General features: G+C 46.7%; 1 protein-coding gene across 1 annotated transcript in view; it reads left to right on the top strand.

Annotated features, from left to right (window-relative positions):
* Nucleotides 1–19,021, top strand: part of ARRB1 (arrestin beta 1) — a 54,821-nt gene that overhangs the window by 19,634 nt on the left and 16,166 nt on the right. Inside the window, exons 3-10 of the mRNA XM_069070769.1 lie at nucleotides 2,147–2,340; nucleotides 5,994–6,053; nucleotides 8,638–8,705; nucleotides 10,910–11,045; nucleotides 14,220–14,304; nucleotides 14,819–14,891; nucleotides 16,865–17,002; nucleotides 17,990–18,073. Coding sequence (XP_068926870.1) covers nucleotides 2,147–2,340; nucleotides 5,994–6,053; nucleotides 8,638–8,705; nucleotides 10,910–11,045; nucleotides 14,220–14,304; nucleotides 14,819–14,891; nucleotides 16,865–17,002; nucleotides 17,990–18,073 — 838 coding nt within the window. The remainder of the gene's footprint in view (nucleotides 1–2,146; nucleotides 2,341–5,993; nucleotides 6,054–8,637; nucleotides 8,706–10,909; nucleotides 11,046–14,219; nucleotides 14,305–14,818; nucleotides 14,892–16,864; nucleotides 17,003–17,989; nucleotides 18,074–19,021) is intronic.

Below are 19,021 nucleotides of genomic sequence, written 5' to 3'. Positions count from 1 at the left end.
TCCTCCCCCATTCCCTTTCACTCTAGCCTTTCTCAGTCTCCCTCATTCAGGCTTAACCAAGACCTGCCCTCAGACCAGACCTGCCTCTTGCCATTCCCTTAGCCCTCCCTGAGGAGGACTCCTAATCTTTGATTTCCTTTAAACCCTACCTCAGACCCCTTTACCATTGCTAGTCTTCTCCCACCTGATTCTGCTAGCCCTTGTTAGCTTCCTTATTTCCTAGGGATTCCCCCAGAATCTTCCAGCTTTTTTTAACTTCAAGCTTCCCAAGCTCATGCCCATTCTCTAGCTTTAGCCAGCCCATAAGGGCACTGTAAACCTTATCCATCTCAGTAAACCCTTAAGGGCCCTCCAGCCTTTGTTAGCTTGAAACAGCTAACAAATCCAACCCTACATTTGTCATTACACAGTAACTCTTCACTGTGCTCCTAGAACTCAGACCATCCCCAACTTATCTTGTGTAGATAGGCCTCAGTTTCCTCATCTGTAAAATGAGGATAATAAATGAAATGAGATAGCTTATGTAAAACACTGTAGTAAAGTACATTTACATAGTAAAGCACTATACAATCTGAAGCATAATTATTATTATTATTCATTGTAGTAGTAGTAATATCAGCCTCCCTAAACCCTTCCAGACCTCTTCCTATAACCTTTTCCAATGGGCTGCCCCACAGTACTAACAGGGCCCCCAGCCTTAGCCTCCTCAAGCCTTCTCTGGCATCCCTGTAGCAGCAAGCACCCCAAGCGTCCTCAGGGTTTGCAGCTACCACAGGTTCTTGGATCTGCTTTGTTAAAGGAAAGCAACTCAAAATGGGTTAACAAGCTTACTTTAATCAGTCAGACATATATTGTTTACCTTGTTCAGGGGAAAAAGGTCAGCACCCCGAACTTCAAAGCATACAGGCAGAATTATCAAGACAGAAACAGATCAAGTAGACAGATTTCCAAACTGTCCAACCATTACATCCATACCCAGTCAACATCTGGGTTTCCACATCTGGGTTTTTCAAAGCCGGGGGATTCTCAACAACGGCTTCCCAGAATTCAGATCAAATCACAGAACACTTCTCAAAGTGAGTCCCAAAACAAAGCTACACATCAGGGCTTATATAGCCTTCTCCTGGCTCAGAGAATGTAACAACCTTTTGGACCCACTGGCCAATCAAAAAGTATCTACTGAAAAACAAGCCTCCCACCCCAGGCTCCAGGTGCACTTTAACCTAGGGGCAGGGAAGATCTTCCAAATTTGCATTCCCATTACAATCCCCTAGCCTCCCCTAACTTTGTCTACCTCTACCAAATGATTAATTTCAGACCAGCACTCTTTGACCTAGACAAATCTCCCAGTAGGTCCTCAGCTTGGTCAGTATTCTCCTTTCTGGGCTTTCTGGACACCATCATACTTCATAAAATTTCTTTAGCCTTTCTCAGTTTCCTTTAGCCCTACCAAGCTCCCCGAGCCAAGATGTGGCATGAGGCTGGGGGTATGATGGAAAGAAAGGGTTTAAGAAGGAAAGAAGGCTCCTCCAAATTCCAGCCTCCCTAATCCTTCCTTCCTGGAACCCATATCACTTCCTGTATACACCACCCTCTTTTAGCTTCCTGGTCTCAGAAAAGTCCCATTAGCCTTCTCCTGTTTAGATAGGTCCCTCTAAATCCCCCTAGCCATTTTCACTTTCGATCCCTAGGTCTCCCAGTACCTCCAGTCTCTCTTATTTTTTACCAAGGTCCTTGAGCTAAGATACTTTCCATCCCTAAGACTTCCTGAACTCCCCTGTCCCTGTCATCTCAGGCTAATTTTCTGGAAGGAGAAAAAAGACCTCAAGATCTAATACTAGGATATTATGGGGACCCTTTTTCCCCTTCCCAGTAGGTACAAGGAGGCCATACACAGAGGCTCAGGCTTTACCTTATTCCTCCTTTTGGGAAAGGAATAGTTGGATATGGTCTCCCTGCCTCTCACACCTAGCCTCCCTGTAGGGAAGGAGGCTACCCTTAGGATGTTATAGAGCTTGGACCCCCTTTGCTGTATATCTTCCTAGATTCCCAGGGATGGACCAGGGGCATTCATGGAGATGTGATTGCTGCTACCTGAGGGCCCCCACTCACTCTCTGACTCCTGTCATTTTCTTTTCCCCCACAGTGTACGTGACTCTGACCTGCGCCTTCCGCTATGGCCGGGAGGACCTGGATGTGTTGGGCCTGACCTTCCGAAAGGACCTATTTGTGGCTAACATCCAGTCCTTCCCACCTGCCCCTGAAGACAGGCCCCTTACTCGGCTCCAAGAAAGGCTCATCAGGAAACTGGGAGAGCATGCCTACCCCTTCACCTTTGAGGTGAGGAATCCCTGGGTTCACTCCCAGCCCCAAAGATTCCTTTCTGGATTTTACTGTCTCTAGGAAGTTGTCCATTATTGCCCATTAAAGTCTAGCTTCAGATCTGGACTCTGTCTCTTTCAAATGAAATGATATATGAAATTACTACAAGTCACTGCAGTGAAGAGCTGTCCAGCTTTAGCTGCTGCTGTTTTTTTGACTGTTACTATTACTTGAAAAGCTACCTCTTTTAAGCATTTGGAAAGGAAAGCAGTGATTACCAAGAATCAACATGGTTTCTTTAAGAACAGATTATGTCAAACTAACCACATTTCTTGTTTTGACATAGGGTTACTGGACTGGCTGATCATGGAAATGTCTTAGGTATCATAGCTCTAAATTTCAGCAAGGCATTCCACAGAGTTTCTTAAAATGTGTCTTCCTGGTTAGAATGTGAGGTCACTAGGGTTAAGGCATATTTCATCCCTATGACTTGGCACAATTTCAGGCACATATTAAATTCTTAATATATGCTTGTGTATTAACTGGTTAGGCAAGATGGAGAAATGTGGGCTGGATGTTTACATACATCGGTCCTCTTTGGGAGAGAAATGGTGGGTTGTGGGTGAGAGATGTGATAGTTGGGAGGGGGTGAGGGGAAGAAAAGAAAGGAAGGAATCAAATAAGCATTTATTAAATGCTATGTGTTAGGTACTGTGTGCTAAATGTTGGAGACAAAAATATAAGCAAAAAGGAAGTTATTCCCTGCCCTCAAGGAGTTTATATTTGTTTTAAATTAAATTTTATCTTATTTTCAGATTCACATTCTTCTCCTCCCACATTCCCCAGTTGAGAAAGCAAGAAAAAGAAAACCCCTGTTACAAACATGTATAGTCATATAAAACAAATTCGTTCATTGGCCACATCCAAAAAAAACATGTCTTAAACTATACTCATCACCTTTCTATCACGAGGTAGGTTTCATTTCATCTTGAGTCACCGAGTGAGCTGTGCTTGTTCAGATCAGAGTTTGTAAGTCTTTCAAAGGTATTTGTCCTTACAAACTTGCTGTTACTATATAAATTGTTTAGCTGGTTCTGCTCACTCGACTCATATATGAACCATCAGTTCGTATACCTTTAAGTGGTTTACATTCTAATAAGGAAAACAGTGCACAGAAGGAAGCTACAAAGGGGCAGGGAGGGAATAAAGGTGCCTGGCATAGGGAAATGGTTTTAAAGGCCAGAGAAAGTCAGGACAGGGCAGGGAGGGAAATAAAGGCAGATTGACTTGGCGGTTTTGTTATTCAATTGTGTCCTATTCTTTATGACCCTGTTTAGGGTTTTCTTGGCAAAGATGTTGGGGTGGTTTGCCATTTCCTTCTCCAGCTCCTTTTTATAGATGAGGAAACTGAGGTAAATAGGGTTAAATGACTTACCCAGGGTCACACAGCTAGTAAGTGTCCAAGGCCAGATTTGAACTCAGGGAAATGAGTCTCACCCCAGGCTTGACAGACACTCTAATCCACTGTGCCACCTAACTGCCCCTAGGTTAACCTGGGCCTCTCCATCCACAGAATGGAAGCTTAGGGGAATCAGGTGGAAGGAGAGATGGGCCTTGTGAGCCCACCAGGTTGAATGGGTGAGTACCAGGGTGAGCCAGCCACAGGAGTGGTAGGCTTTTCCAGGGTGAGGAGGCCCCAAGGGCTCCAGGATGGGCCAGCAGTAGAGGGGACATGGTTGTAAAGTTCAAAGAAAGCCAGGATAAGGATGATAAGGAAAATGAAGGTAAAGGAGGAGGGGAAAAGGGGGAAGCAAGAGGAGGGAAGGATGTAGAACTGGCTGGATGATTCACAGTCAGCAAGGAGTATTGGAAAGGGGCACACTGAGGAAACACTGAATTTGAATTTAGATGACCTGAGATCCAATTCTAGCCCTGTTACTATCTTCGTGGTCACACAGAGGCCAGACCTCATTTACCTCATCTGTAAAAGAAAGACCTAAATTGTTGAACTTGATCTTTGGGATCTCTCCTGGCTTTAAATCCCATAATCCCAAGGAGGGTAGTCTTTAGAAACCACCCCAGAGCTCCATCCTCACCCAGTTCAGGGCTGGTCACCATTTTTAGTCAGTGATTTGGGTGAAGGTAGAGATGGAGCCCAGAGCAGATTTGCAGATAATGTAACACTGGGAGGAAGCAGCTAACAATTCGGATCGATGGATGGAGATCTTGATTGGCTGGAAGGAATCCAAATGAAACAGGCATAAAGCAAAAGTCTATGGGTACAGGCATGTCTGGACTGCTAGCAGTTCATGTAAGAAAACCCTAGGGCTTTTCTTCACTGGTCACAAACTCAAGATGAGTCCACAGGATGGTTGGTGTGAGAGCCCTGAAATGCTAATGATCCTGAGCTGCATGCTCAGAAACGTTTAGGTCATAGATTAGGGAGGGTCTCCAACTCTCATTCTACAGAAGAGGGAAGGAAGTCCCAAGACACCAAGGTGATAGCTATGGATAAATCTGTGGATTTAGAGCTGGAGAGGAAATGAGAGGTCATTTGGGCCATGCCCTTGCTGCACTGGTGCTCAGAGCCTTAAAGCATCCAGGGCTAGAGTCCCTTCTGCTTCAAGTCCACATTTGACCCTCTAGGTCCTTAAGTGCCCTTGAAGGCTGTGCTTGAGGACCTAGAGGGCCACATGTGGACTTGAGGCTGTAGGTTCCCCAGCTGGGGATAGACAATAGAATGTTAGGATTGGAAGGGACCTTCAGATATGCCCCACAGTGTCTCAATTTATAAGGGCCTCTAAGAGCATATACTATGAGAGTTAGGAGCAATCTTGGAGACTGAGTAGACCAACCACATTTTATTTTATTTTTTTGCTTTTTGGAGGGCAGTTGGGGTTAAGTGACTTGCCCAAGGTCACACAGGTAGTTATTGTGTTAAGTGTCTGAGGCTGGATTTGAACTCATGTCCTCCTGACTCCAGAGCCGGTGTTCTATTCACTGTGCCACATTTTATAGATGAAGAACTAAGCATTAGAGGGGAAAAGGTAGGTCCAGGTTCATATATGAAATCTCGGGTGGAACCAGAAAAGTGTTATGGGTATAATTCTGTCCAAGCTCAGACCAGCCTAGAAATGACACCTCTCTAATTCATAGGGTTCTGTGGGGGAGGGGAGAGCCAGAGGGAAAGGAAGAGGAAGAAATTCAGCTCTGTGAGAGTTCAGTAACTGCTGCCTAAAATTAGCCTGAGGGCCATTAACACCTTTCTTCCTGATGCATTGGGTGGATGGAAGCTGGCCCCTCCTGGGATCCAGCTGTACAGACTGTACACACTCTTATAGTGGTGAGAATGTGCCCTATTCAGCTCAGTTAAGACTGTGGGGATGAGAGACTCGGAAGGGATATCACTGTCACCATCCTTACCACCACCACCACCATCACCCCGCTCAAGACCACAGTCTTTATTCCCCAGTCTGCCTGGTTTTGGGCATTGTTGGAGTGAACCACCGTATCTTGGTCTAACGGAGGGCAGATATTTTGTCCCTTTGCTCTCTCTGGATTGAGGGAGAGATGCGGCCCTCGACCACAGAGAGAAAATAGTCAAACCCTGGCCTGGTGGGGGGAGCTTGCCCTTTTAAGCCTTTGCTAATCCTGAGCTCTTTTCTCTGCAGATCCCTCCAAACTTGCCCTGCTCTGTGACACTACAGCCAGGGCCCGAGGACACAGGGAAGGTAAGTCCAGTTTTGCTCATTGCTTCTGGGATTGGAGTTCTTGATCATCTCCCCCAAGGACCTGACAGGAAGTGTGATGACCCAATCTAGGTAGAAAAGGATGGGAGTAGTTTAAGCAGACTCCAGGACCTTTGTGAGGATGAAGCATGAAGTATCGGGGTGTAGTAAAGTGAAATTCAAGGTAGTGAGCTCCCCATCACTGGAGGGTCGTTGCAGGTGGAGGCTGGATTGAGCACTTTGGGGAAAATGGAGAGATTTTTTTTGTTCAGATACTCAGGTGCTCAGTGCTCTTTTTGAACCTTTCAGACACTGAAATTCTAGGATTAGGAAGTGGAGGATGTCTGAAGCATTCTCTGCCCCCACCATTCCATGATTCTGTGAAACATTTACAAAATGCTTTCTTGATTACATTTGTTATCTTAAAATCAATTGCCCAAGGAAAAGATCAGTGAGGTATGAGTAGACAGCAGTTCATGGGAAAAAAGACCTGGTGCTTTTTCATGGGTTTCCATCCTCTATGAGTCAGCAAAGTGAAGCCAAAACCAAAATAGCACACACCTCCCCCCACCCCCCCAAAAGAACAACACAACAGCAAACCCAAGAAAATAGGGTGCTGGGCTAAAGGTATAGGAATCTAGTGTCTAGAGGGAGGGGAAGTGCCGTTTGTGTGTCTAGAGGGAGTGACAACCCTGTTGCCTTGTGTGCTGGCCAGAGCACAACTTGGAGCATTGTCTTCAGTTTTGGGCGAGGAAGGCTGCTGACAAGCTAGAGAGTGTCTAGGCTGGGCCAGTCGGGATGGTGAGGGATCTGGAGGCTATTTCACAGGAACTGGGATTCCAGGAGCTGGGCATGTTTAGTTGAGGGGGATGTGGGGTGGGTAGAGACTTAGGGTTGGCCTAGGGAAAAGGAAGATTTATCTCATTCTGCCCCAGGGTGAGGAAAAAAAAAACTAGGAACAGTGGGGAGAAGGAGGGAGTGGGGTGGGGTATGTGTGGGGCAGATGTTGGATATACTTGAGGAAAAACTTTCAGGTGATCTGAGCTGCCCACAAAAGGGAGTGGGCTGCTTGAGAATAAGGTAAGCTTCTCATCACTGGGGACAGGGGCAGGGAGGGAGGGTCCTCAAATAGAGGCTAGATGGGGGTGATTCTTTGCTGAGCATGCTGCAGAAGGAATTTCTGTTCTTCTGTTAGGTGCCCCCATGGTCTCTTCTGGCTCTCTTTGAGGGCCTGTGGCTCTGAGGTTTTGCTACAGAAGAGAGTGGGGACCATGTAGATTGAGGTAGTGGAGGAAGACTTCTTGAACCCTTGAAGGTTGGCAGGCCAGGGATTTTCGGGGATTTAGAAGAAAGGAAGAGAGGAAATCTTCAACATTTGTGTCTGCCAAGGAGTGATTGGGGAAGGCAGATTTATCCTGATATGAGCCCAAGCCTGACAAAATCAAGATGTGCTATAATCAGAAATTATTATAATCCATTCCAAAGTTAAGTAGACCTGGTTTCATTTTGATTTATCAAGTGGTTTGTATTATTTGGGCCATTGTTCCCCTTCCTGCCTTCCTTCAGAGAGCCATGAGTGGCCTGTATTTGAGAATGAAAAGGAACCTGCTTTTAATTGGGTGACGTTGGACAAGTCACCTCCCTTCTCCTAGGCCTCAGTTTCTTCAGCTGTGAAATGAAGAGGCCATGCTAGATGTCCTCTTAAGTTCCCTTCCCATTCTGACCTGTATTTTCAAGTCTTTTCCAGGTGGAACATTTGGTGCCCCAAGGTCCCTTGTATTTGACATTCTATGGCCTAAGGTCCCTTCTAGCTATGACATGCTGTGCTTTTCATCCCAACATTCAATGAGAATGAGTACCCTAATGTCTTTCCAAATTCAGATGTTTTATGTTTTAGGGTTCCTCCTGACTTTTGTATTCTGTGGTTCTGTAATTTGACCTTATGTGTTTGGCTTCTGCAGTCCCCGGGAATAAAGGAAAGCAATGTCTTTTTCCCCCCTTATGGTCTGTCACTTTCTTCATCTGTCAAATAACTACCAACCCTCTTATCTCCTAGGGGTGATGAGACAGCTTCTGTATTTTCCAGCACATTAGAGCTGATTTTTGTAGCCTGAAATTTGTTTCAGGAAATTTCTGTGTCTAATACAGCAGAGTGAAGTTAGGCAGTAAGAATGTTCTCACCCTGGGTGAGCCCTAGGTTCTCTGAGGGGTAGAATTGGCATGGAAACTGTCCATATGGAAATGGCCTGCTTGGAGTTAACCCTGTAAGGGACCCAGGTTAAAAGAATGGGAATTCTTTTTATAGAATGTAGCATGTCAGAACTGGAAGGATTCTCAGAACACAGAATGTCAAGCCTGGAAGGTATCTCAGAGATGATCTAATCTTTACAGATGAGAACATTGAGTCTGAAAGAGTAAATTAACCCAGCTCACATATTGGACTGGAGCTGAGGTCTCTTGATCCAGGTTTTGGGTTCTTCATGTTTTCCTGTCCTGCCCCAGTAACCGTTTCTTCATATGTAGGAGGGATCCTTGTACCTATAGCCGGGGGCATACCTTGTCCCCAATGTACCCCATCTTCTTGCAGGCCTGTGGTGTGGATTATGAAGTCAAGGCTTTCTGTGCAGAAAATCTGGAGGAGAAGACTCACAAACGGTAACCAGGACCCAGAGTCCTCTTTGTCAGCCCTGCCGTGGTGGTGGTGGGGTGGGGTGGAGTGGGGGGCGGGGTAGGGAGTATTGGGAAATCAAGCTGGGCTCGGAGAGGGCACAGAACTTTGTGAACATAGTGGTGATGGTGGTAATGTTGGGCAGGAGGTGGGACCAAGTGGGTCTAATCTTCTATCAATCTCTGAAATGCTCTTGTGGTTTTAAAGAGAACACTATCCCCTCTGAATATCAGTTTTCCCAATCTGTAACATGAGACTCTAAAAAGGAAATCACACACACACACACACACACACACACACACACACACACACACACATATATATGTATAGTAGAAGCTTTCTAGTGGATTTGGCATTCTGTTTATCTCTCTGACACCACCTGAATCGAGGGAGGTAGGAGACATGTTCTCAGCATTCTAGTAGCCCCTGGTCTGAGGGGAAAGACAGGACTTCTGCTCTAAGGGAACACCTTATCCAAGGAGGTGCAACATGGCCCTTTTCCCCAGGGAATGAACAAACCAGTACTGAGGGTAGGTGGGGGCTGATCAGGGAAGAAACGTCCAAGAAGAGTCAGGATCAAACGTGGTTTGGCATGAGGGAACAATATGGATCGAGGAGAGGAAGTCGGATAGGCAGGAGCTCCATGCTGGAAATTGCAGTATCAGTGATAGGGTTAAGTAATAGCGTCCAGAAGGCCAAGGAAGGGAAGGTTTGGGTGGTGATGGGGGCCTATGAGCCACTAATAACACTCCTGTGTAGCCCAGGTGGGTGGATCAGGGTGGACCATAAGGATAGACTCTGGAGACCCAGGTGGTATGGACAAGCTTCGCCATCTGGTGGACATGTCTCATATTGCAGGCAATTCTGTTAATAGTTTCAGCTGGAAAAAGCTTGCTCACTGAGCGTTGTCCCCTCGCTGAGTACTTGTCCCTCTGACCAAAGGATCCTTTGCCCTCACTCATTAAGCCCTCATACTTGGCACTGAGTGTCATGTTTTCCTTGGGCTTCCCCCCTTCCATCACTAAATACCCTATGTCCTCTGCGAGCCTTTATCCCCTCCCCTCCTTAATTAGCCCTTTCCCCTGGCTGACCTCTCCGTCCCCTTAGGATCATGGAGAGACATTGAGGTAGAGCTGAAAGAGGCCTTAGAGGGTTATTTAGCCCAGGCCTCCTAATTTTGTGGATGAGGAAACAGTACAGACCTCTGTATAGGAATGAGACCATGGTCGTACAGGAAGGAAGGAGCAGAGCTGAGATTTGAGCCCAGTCCTGATTTTTCTCCTTTTTGCCCAAAGTTCTATGAATAAGTAAGGGCAGCACATTTCTAAGTCATCATTATTCTTTCCACTGAACCGCGTACCGTCTTTGTTCCTCTCCACTGAGCTGCCTCATCCACCTCGTTGAGCCCGAATTCTCCTTCACTGATTCCCCATCCCCACATTTCCCCTATATCCTCCCTGAGCCTCCATTCCCTTCATTGAATCCTCACCCCACCCCTCACTGAGACTCCCATCCCCTTCTGAGCTTCAGTCTCCCATATCATCTCCAAATCTCCATCCTCTGCCCCGAGTCTTACATCCCCGAACCTCAGCTCCCCCTCACTGAGCCATTATCATTACCACCATCACTAGCAGCTGGTTCTTAGCCTTATGCTGGAGGGAATCCCAGCAGGAGAAAGAGAGGAACAGCATCTCCAGGGCAGATCACAGAGATCCAGCTAAGACTCATTGGAATGAACGTGGGGAATGAGCCCTATACTTTGTGGTAGGGACAGTCAGGACTGGAAAGGCCCAGAGTAGCGACCTGGTCAGGGAGAGAGCTTCTTGGAGAAGGTAGACCTTGAATTGAGGCTGGAAAGACTACTAGAATTTGGAGAATTGGAAATTGGAAATGTTCTGGGAAAGGGGAACAAAAAAAGGTAGGAACAAAAAAACAGAGGGGAAAAAGGAATGTGGTTTGTTCTTGGAAGTCCAAAGTTCCCAAAGGAAAGGGTACATGGAAGGGAGATAAAGCTAGAAAGTTAGGGTATGTTCAGACCCTGGATGGCCTTTAATGCTAGGCTGAGCATCTTGGTCTTGATCCTGTGGGTTCTATGGGGACTTAGAGAGTGTTCTGGAGCAGAGGAAAGTGTTGGGGAGTCTTGGGAAGTCTCCCAAGTGGCATTGTCTTTTCCTCTCCCTGGCTTGTTCAGGAATTCTGTACGCCTGGTCATTCGGAAGGTCCAGTATGCCCCGGAGAGGCCTGGTCCCCAGCCCACAGCTGAGACAACTCGTCAGTTTCTGATGTCTGACAAGCCCTTGCACTTGGAGGCCTCTCTGGACAAGGAGGTAAGAGCATTGGGCTCTGGGTGGTTGAAGAGCTAGGGTAGGGAAGGCAGCATTGATAACAGAGTTAGGACTTTCCCATGATCTTTCATGGGAATTCTGATGCTGAATCTGATTCCAGACCCACTGCTCTACCAGAGGGCATGTAGTCTAACCTTTACATAGAAGGAAATCCCCTCTCTGACATGCCTCCTTCTGATAAAATGTAAGAGGCAGGGGCTGTTTCAGGTTTTTTCTGAGGTTTTTTTGTTTTGTTTTGTTGTTTTGCTGCACACCCAGTTCCTAACAGACAGCTGGTGCTCAACAAGTTCATGTTGTTTGATTATCCAGACTAAATATTCCCCACTTCCTTTGAATGGCCCTGGTATGGGCTGGTGTCCTGTCCCCTCCCCATCTGCACAACGTCCTCTAGACATACTTGTGTCCCACACACTGGACATACTTTTCAAAATGGGATCTGACCAGGGCTGAGGCCAGGGAGAGTATCACCTCCCTGGCTCCAGAGGCTGGCTCCAGTGTGGCCTATGAGGATTGGTAGCAGCCTGCCATCCCATCAGTTAGGAGCAGAAGACATCTGGGTTTGGCAGCTGGAGGAGTGGATGGTGGACTTATGCGGGAGGGAATCCCAGCAGGAGAAAGAGAGGGACAGCATCTCCAGGGCAGATCACAGAGATCACTCAGAATTCAGCTTTGAACTCAAGAATAAAATATGTGTTTTTGTGGGGACAGGCTGTCTGCCTTCAAATATTTGAAGTTTTGTTGCAAAGAAGAAAGATTAGTTTTGCTTGGCTCCAGAAAGCCCAACTAGGACCAGTTGAAGGCAGGAGAGGGATGGGGAGAGAATGTAAACTCCTTGAGGGTAGGGATTATTTTATTATGTTCATCTCTAGGGTCTAGCACAAACTTAATAAGGACTTGTTGAATGATTGATTGATTCAGTTCAGTATAAAGGGGCTAAACTCCTAACAGGGAGAGCTCTCTAGAATAGAATGGGCTGCCTTGGGGTAATGAGCTCCCCATCACTGGAGATCTTTAAATGGAGGGTGGATGACTGTTAAGGATGTTGAAGGGGGGGGGGCGGGGAAGTGGTCCTATATTCAGAGATAGAATAAATGACCTCTGAGCTTTCTTCCAAATCTTAGATTCTCTGCTTTGTATGAGTGTGTAGTCTTTCTCCCTTCCTCTCCCCCTTCATTTCCTTGCATGTTATGAGTGAATAAGGGCAACAAACTCTCCAAAAGGATATTGAGAATTCCCTCCTCAGACCGGATAGTTCAGGATCATCCATTACTGAAAAGGGGACTGTATCTCCTCTCATAGCCATGTGCTAGGAGTTAATTAGGGCAACAAGCTCTGCCAAAGGATTGGGATTTTTCTCCTTTTTCCCCAAAGTTCTGTGACTAAGTAGGGGCAGCACACTCCATTGAAAGTAGTTGTTTGGGGATTTCTGGGAGACATTAGTAGTGCCCTTCCCCCCAACTTGTCAATTTTGGTTTTGGCTTCCCTTTAACTTTGGGGCCAATAGAGGCAAATAGATGTCCAGGGGTATCCCTTGAGTCAGGAAGCTTTGAATTCATTCAGTGCAAACCAGCATATGTCTATTATGTGCCTACTATTCACTCATTCATTCAATAAATAGGAATCATCTATTATGTGTAGAGTCCTGTACTAGAAACTGGGGTGTATGTGTGTATACGTGTCGGGGAGAGGAGATGATATGAGAAACACAGTCTTTGCCTTTATGAAGCTTACAATCCAATAGTTGGGGTGGGGGCAGTGGCACAATGCATATATGGATAATAATGACATAACATAGAATAAGATGGGTGTATAAGGGAGAAGAATCCAAGTCCTGTCTGAGATCTGTGGAAGGCTCATTTCTGACTGTGGGATAAAGGAATGAATCAGGCAGGAGGTGGCGTTTGAGTCTGGCCTTGAATATTTCAGCTTGTGGACAGCTTAACTTTAGCAGACACTGGTCTACCATCCACTCCTCCAGCTGCCAAACCCAGATGTCTTCTGCTCCTAACTGATGGGACGGCAGGTTGCTACCGATCCTTATAGGCCACACTGAGTGGCCCAGCCTCTGGAGCCAGGGAGGTGATACTCTCCCTGGCCTCAGCCCTGGTCAGATCCCATTTTGAGAAGTATATCCAGTGTGTGGGCTACAAGTGTGGCTAGAGGAGGGTGTGCAGATGGGGAAGGGACAGAACACCAGCCCAAACCAGGGTCATTCAAAGGAAGTGGGGAATATTTAGTCTGGATAATCAAACAACATGAATTTGTTGAGTACCAGCTGTCTGTTAGGAACTGGGTGTGTAGCAAAAAAACAAAGCAAAACAAAAAAAACTCAGAAAAAACCTGAAACAGCCTCTGCCCTCTTACATTTTATCAAAGGAGGCGTGTCAGAGAGGGGATTTCCGTCTATGTAAAGGTTAGACTACATGCCCTCTGGTAGAGCAGTGGGTCTGGAGTCAAATTCAGTATCAGACACTTACCAGCTCTGTAACCCTGGGCAAGTCACTTAACTGCTGTCTGCCTCACTTTCCACATCTGTAAAATAGGGATAATAAAAGCACCTTTGTCCTAGGGTTATTGTGAGTATCAAATGAGCTAACATTTGTAAAATGCTTTGCAAACCTTAAAGTTTGAAACCTTGGTCTTGTTATTATTGTTGTCAGGGGAAGAAATGATCCCAGTTCTTGGTGGGTTCTGCAGCACCCCAGAGCCTGTAGGAAAACTCTTCCAGAGGTGTCTGGTAGCTCTGGGGAGAGAAGAGCCTCCTGGGAGCATGGGGTTGCTAACAGAGATGTAGTATTCAGGAGTGCAGGCCGGGATAGTCCTGCTGTTCATTCTAGGCAAACTAGAGGGAGTCCAGAAGGAGAGCTAGCCCTTCTCCCTTCCTCACCTGCTTCTGGCTCATTGAGATCATGGTATAAGGTGGTTCTCTTTACTGATGGGGCCAATTTTCTGGACTGAAAGAGACAGAAACAAAGAAGTAGTGAGTATTCAGCCCCATAGAGAAAAAACAGTCACTCAGAGTTCTGATGTGGGGATATGTCCTCACCTGCGGGTCAAATGAGATCATATTTGTAAGTCGACCAATGCTTGTTCCTTTCCCCTACCTGGCTACATTGAACTCCTCCACCCTTTTCTCTCCACTCCTCCTACTCCCAGATCTACTACCATGGGGAACCTATCAGTGTTAATGTCCACGTCACCAACAACACGAACAAGACAGTGAAGAAGATAAAAATTTCAGGTACCTGGGGGGATGGGGTGGTGGGGGGAGCTATGCACATGAGGGTTTGGAGTGCAAGTTCTAGGTGAAGTTGGTAGGGAGAGCTTTGCCTTCTTCACCCTCTTCCTGGGGGTGGTTAAAGGATTCTCCATATGAGCCTTTCATATAGCACCTTGTTCAGTGGTCCAGGGGGAGGCCGTGGGAATGCAGAGTGGTGAATGGTTAAGGCCATGTGTGCTAATAACATGGGCTGCTGCTCTTGGAGGGTGTGTGAGTAGAATGAGTATTCTGGCTGGAGTTTGGCTTCTAAGGGCCAAGGGAGGGAGGCGAGAAGGGATTGTGGGATGCTTTTGGGCATTTATAGGGTGATCACAGTATCACAGCTGCCCTGGGAGAAGGAGAGCTGCCCCATAGGTCAGTGGGCCATAGGTCCTCAGGTCTGCTGAGGCCCTGCCTTCAGGGTTGCCCTGGGCATTCCCCCATCCAGTGCCCTGGGATCTCCTCCTTGTAAGATGTGTTCTCTTTCTGCCCATAGTACGCCAATATGCTGACATCTGCCTGTTCAATACAGCACAGTACAAATGTCCCGTGGCTGTGGAGGAGGCTGAGTAAGTTAGCACTATGGGACCTCCGGTGGGTAGGAAGCATGTTGGTTCTGATGTCCAGCCTTGACCCTTGATGCCAGTGGTGAGGGGAGGGGGTCAGGTCCCAAAAAACCAGGGATCAGCACAAACTCCCCCAACCCCCCACCCACATACAAATCAGATAATAACAGCAGTAGATAATCCTCATGCCATATATAAATTGAAAAAAAAAACCAGTGGATAATCCCTTAAATAACCAGTAGATAATAAAAGATAATATGATATGCAGAGGATAATTTTTGAAAAGCAGATAATCGGAGAGTGGATAATTAAAGAGTGAGTAACCTCCTAATAATAATTCAAAATTCCAGATAATTAAAAGATAAATGTTGCAAAAAATGTCTTATTCCTTTGGTATAACTCTCCAAGTTGGTCAGCATAGAGTGTGAAAGTTCTCTCCTCCAGTGCAGACTGGTGATTTACCTGCTATTTATAGTCTTAATGAATTGCTTTGGGCACTGTGATGGCAGCTAGGTGGCATGGTAGATAAAGTGGCTTAGAGTCTGGAAGACTTGAGTTCAAATGCAGCCTCAGACATTTAGTAGCTGTGTGACCTTGGGCAAGTCACTTCATCCTGTTTGCCTCAGTTTCCTTATCTGTAAAATGAGCTGGAGAAGGAAATGACACACCACTCCAGTATCTCTGCCAACAACACCCCATATGGGGTCACGAGAAGTTGGATATGACTGAACAACAAAAGGGCATTGTGAGGTTTAAATGCTTTGCACAGGGCCCTGTAGCCTGTATGTGTCTGAGGTTGGTCTTGAATTTAGGCCTCTTTGATTTCCCTAGTCCTCTTAATCTCTGTGCCGCGCTGCTTCTTGGTGTGAAAATAGCTAGATGATTTTTTTTTGTAAACAGCTAATTCAGAACAGCAAATGGTTAATGGAAAAAAGTGTGGTTAATTTTTAAAAGCCCTGAGCGATAATACTTAAGAGTGAATGATAAAAGCATGTCTTGTGTTAGATCAGCATAATCCAAACAGTGGATTTAAACAAAACAACAACCCCAAAATAACCCAGAAAGGAGCAGACAGTTTATTTGAAAAGTGGATGATACAAATTAGGATGTAATTTGAAAGAACCAATAACCTTAAAGACCTTCCTTCCAGGACGTTGAGCTCCTTGCCTGCTCAGGGGGGCCCAGGCAACTTACACCAGGCATCTTGGTTCCCTGAACATGCCTGAAGTTACCTGGAAAGGGGAGGCAGGGAGAGGCCAGCTTGGTGCTGTGAAAAGGACTCATGCTCAGATTCAAGAGAATCCGGGCTTGGAGTTCAAACTCTGCTATTTAATGCTTGTATGACTTTAAGCAAATCACTTACTCCCTCTAGGCCTCAGTTTCCTTATCTGTAAAATGAAGGTGGTTGGGTTAGATGACTTCTGAGCTCTCTTCCAGCTCTGATGCTGTCTATCAATCAGTCAGTCATTTGTTTAGAGTAATTCAATGCAATTAAAAGCATTTATTAAACTCCTGCTATGTGCCAAACACTACTAAGTATATCCATTCCCCCAAGGCAGGGGTGAGACAGGATGATTTAGTAGTGTGAGAATGATAGTCTTGGAATTTAGAGTAAGTATAGCTCATCCTTCTTACTTTACAGATGACACTGAGGCCTAGAGAGTCTAAGGGACTTACCCAGTGTCACACAGGTAATGATTAGCAGAGTTTGAACCCAGGTCCTTTGACTTTGAACCCAGCATCCTTTTTACTGTCCTACCTGCCTCTCTTTCAAAATCTCTCTCACCCTCCCCAGTTAGTATAGGGAAGGGAGAGTGTGACTCTGTGTGTGTGTGTGTGTGTGTGTGTGTGTGTGTGTGTGTGATGGAGAGACAGACAGATAGACTTGGGGCATGGGGGTCAGCTGGGCTTACCTGCCTGTCTGCTTGGGCCATGGGAGGAAGGGAATCTTCTTAATAGACCTCTGTTTTCTCCAGTGACGTGGTGGCTCCAAGTTCAACGTTCTGCAAAGTCTACACCCTTACGCCATTCCTGGCCAACAACCGTGAGAAGCGAGGCCTGGCCTTGGATGGCAAGCTGAAGCATGAAGACACCAACTTGGCTTCTAGTACCCTGTGAGGATACCCCTGATTCCCCTCCCCCAGTAGCTTTCACTGGATCATGTCCTATGTCTCCCCTCCCTGGCCTTGGCAGCTTGTTTTCTGCCTTCCCAGGCCTGCCAGCTCAGCCTCCTCTAAGCATCCTTAGTGTCAAGGGACTAGGCTTGTTCTGTTTGTGGCCCCGAGGGCATAACCAGGAGCAAAAGGTGAAGGAGCTGGGAGGAAGAGGGAGGGTCCATGTAAGAATCATAGATTTAGAACTGGAAGGGGCCTCAGAAGGCACTGAGTCTAAAAGCTCCTCATTTTACACATGAGAAGACTAAGACAGACAGAGGTGAAGTGACTTGCCCAGGGTCACACAGCTAGTAAGCATCTGAGGTCAGATTTGAACTTAATTCAAGACTTGCAAATCCAGTGCCCTATTCATGACATCATTATGTCTCTAGGAGAAACTTCCTCACAGAGCTATCCAAAGGAGAGTGGATTATTCCATTAGATGGAAGGTTTCCTCTCTACCTAGAGGTCACTTCAGGGGCCACTTTAGGTAGCTGGCATAGTAGATAGAGGGCAGGACCTGCCTCAGATGCTTACCACCTATGTGATCATTTGTCACTTAGTCACTGTCTTCCTCAATTTCCCTACCTGTAAAATGAGGATAATAATAGTACCTAGCTCATGGAGTTATTGAGAAGATGCAATGAGACGGTGTGTATGACGTGCTTTCACAACCTGCTGCTGCTGCTGAGGAGGGTTGCTGTGGGAGGATGTCTTGTTTGGTGTGGGTTTGGTCCCTTTTGACTCTGAGATGCTGCATTCTTAGCCAGGGTTGTAGAGTGAGTGTCCCCGAAGTGACAGAACAGGCCCTTGGCTCTGGCTCAGGGCTCATTCCTCAGTATCCTGGGGCTCAGTCTTCCACATCAATGCAGCGTTGCTTCTGGCTCCATAGTCTTCCTTCTCCTACCTCTTGTCTTTATGACTTGTTTTTTTCCCCAAACACTGCAGGTTGAGGGATGGCACAAATAAAGAGATCTTGGGAATCATCGTGTCCTACAAAGTCAAAGTGAAGCTGGTTGTTTCCCGAGGCGGGTGAGTGGGCCCCACCCTCACTTCTCTGCCATCCCCTGCTCCCTCTCCTTTCCTTCTCCTATCATAAAACCGAGCCCTTCCCCCTCCCTAAGGGTCATCATCCTTAAGCCAGGGGCTTCCCGAGCAGGGTGGAGGGAGGAAGGAGTCAGCCTCAGCTTTGCTCCATTCCGAAAATGTTCCCTCCACCCCCTCCTTGGTTGGGGTACCATCTGGGATACCTTTAATAGCTTTTCCTCCAGGCTGGGTTCACCTGGGGAGAATGAAAGGGGTGTGGGGTTTTCTTCCTCCATCTTCTTTTTCCTCCCTTGTCCTTTGTCCTTCCTCCTCCTCATTCCCTCTTTTCCTCCAAGCATTTTCCATTCTCTTCTGATCCTTCCTCTTATATCTCTGTTCTCCATCTTCTTCTTCCTCCTATTCTTCTGTCTCTTCTTCCTTTCCTGAACCACTGCTTCATACATGTTCCTCCACTTTCTCCTCCTTCTCCTTCGTGTTCTTCAGCTCCTACTTCTAATTCTCTTTCCTCCTTCCTTTTTTCCTTCTTCCTCCTTTTCTTCTTCCTGCTCCTTTTCTCCCTATTCATCTCTGGTGCTGCTTTATCTTTGTTTCTCCTCCCTTTCTCTCTTCCTCCTTTTCTTTCCTTTGTACCTCTATTTTATACTTGCCTCCTTCCTCTTCCCTCTTTCCTTCTCCCACTGTCTTCTCTCTCCCTCCCTCCCTCCTTCCCTTCCTTCCTTCCTTCCTCCCTCCCTCCCTCCCTTCCTCCCTCCCTCCTTTCCTTCCACCCTCCCTCCCTCCCTTCCTCCCTCCCTCCTTTCCTTCCTCCCTCCCTTCCTTCCTTCCTTCCTTCTTCCCTCCCTCCCTTCCTCCCTCCCTCCCCCTTCCTTCCTTCCTTCCTTCCTTCCTTCCTTCCTTCCTTCCTTCCTTCCTTCCTTCCTTCCTTCCTTCCTT

Source organism: Petaurus breviceps, unplaced genomic scaffold, assembly GCF_028583685.1.
Source record: "Petaurus breviceps papuanus isolate PSGF00001 unplaced genomic scaffold, PetGlider_PUasm1.0 90823, whole genome shotgun sequence".
Classification (NCBI taxonomy): domain Eukaryota; kingdom Metazoa; phylum Chordata; class Mammalia; order Diprotodontia; family Petauridae; genus Petaurus; species Petaurus breviceps.
Note: the sequence above shows the minus strand (reverse complement) of the source record. Positions and strands in the feature narration are given on the sequence as shown.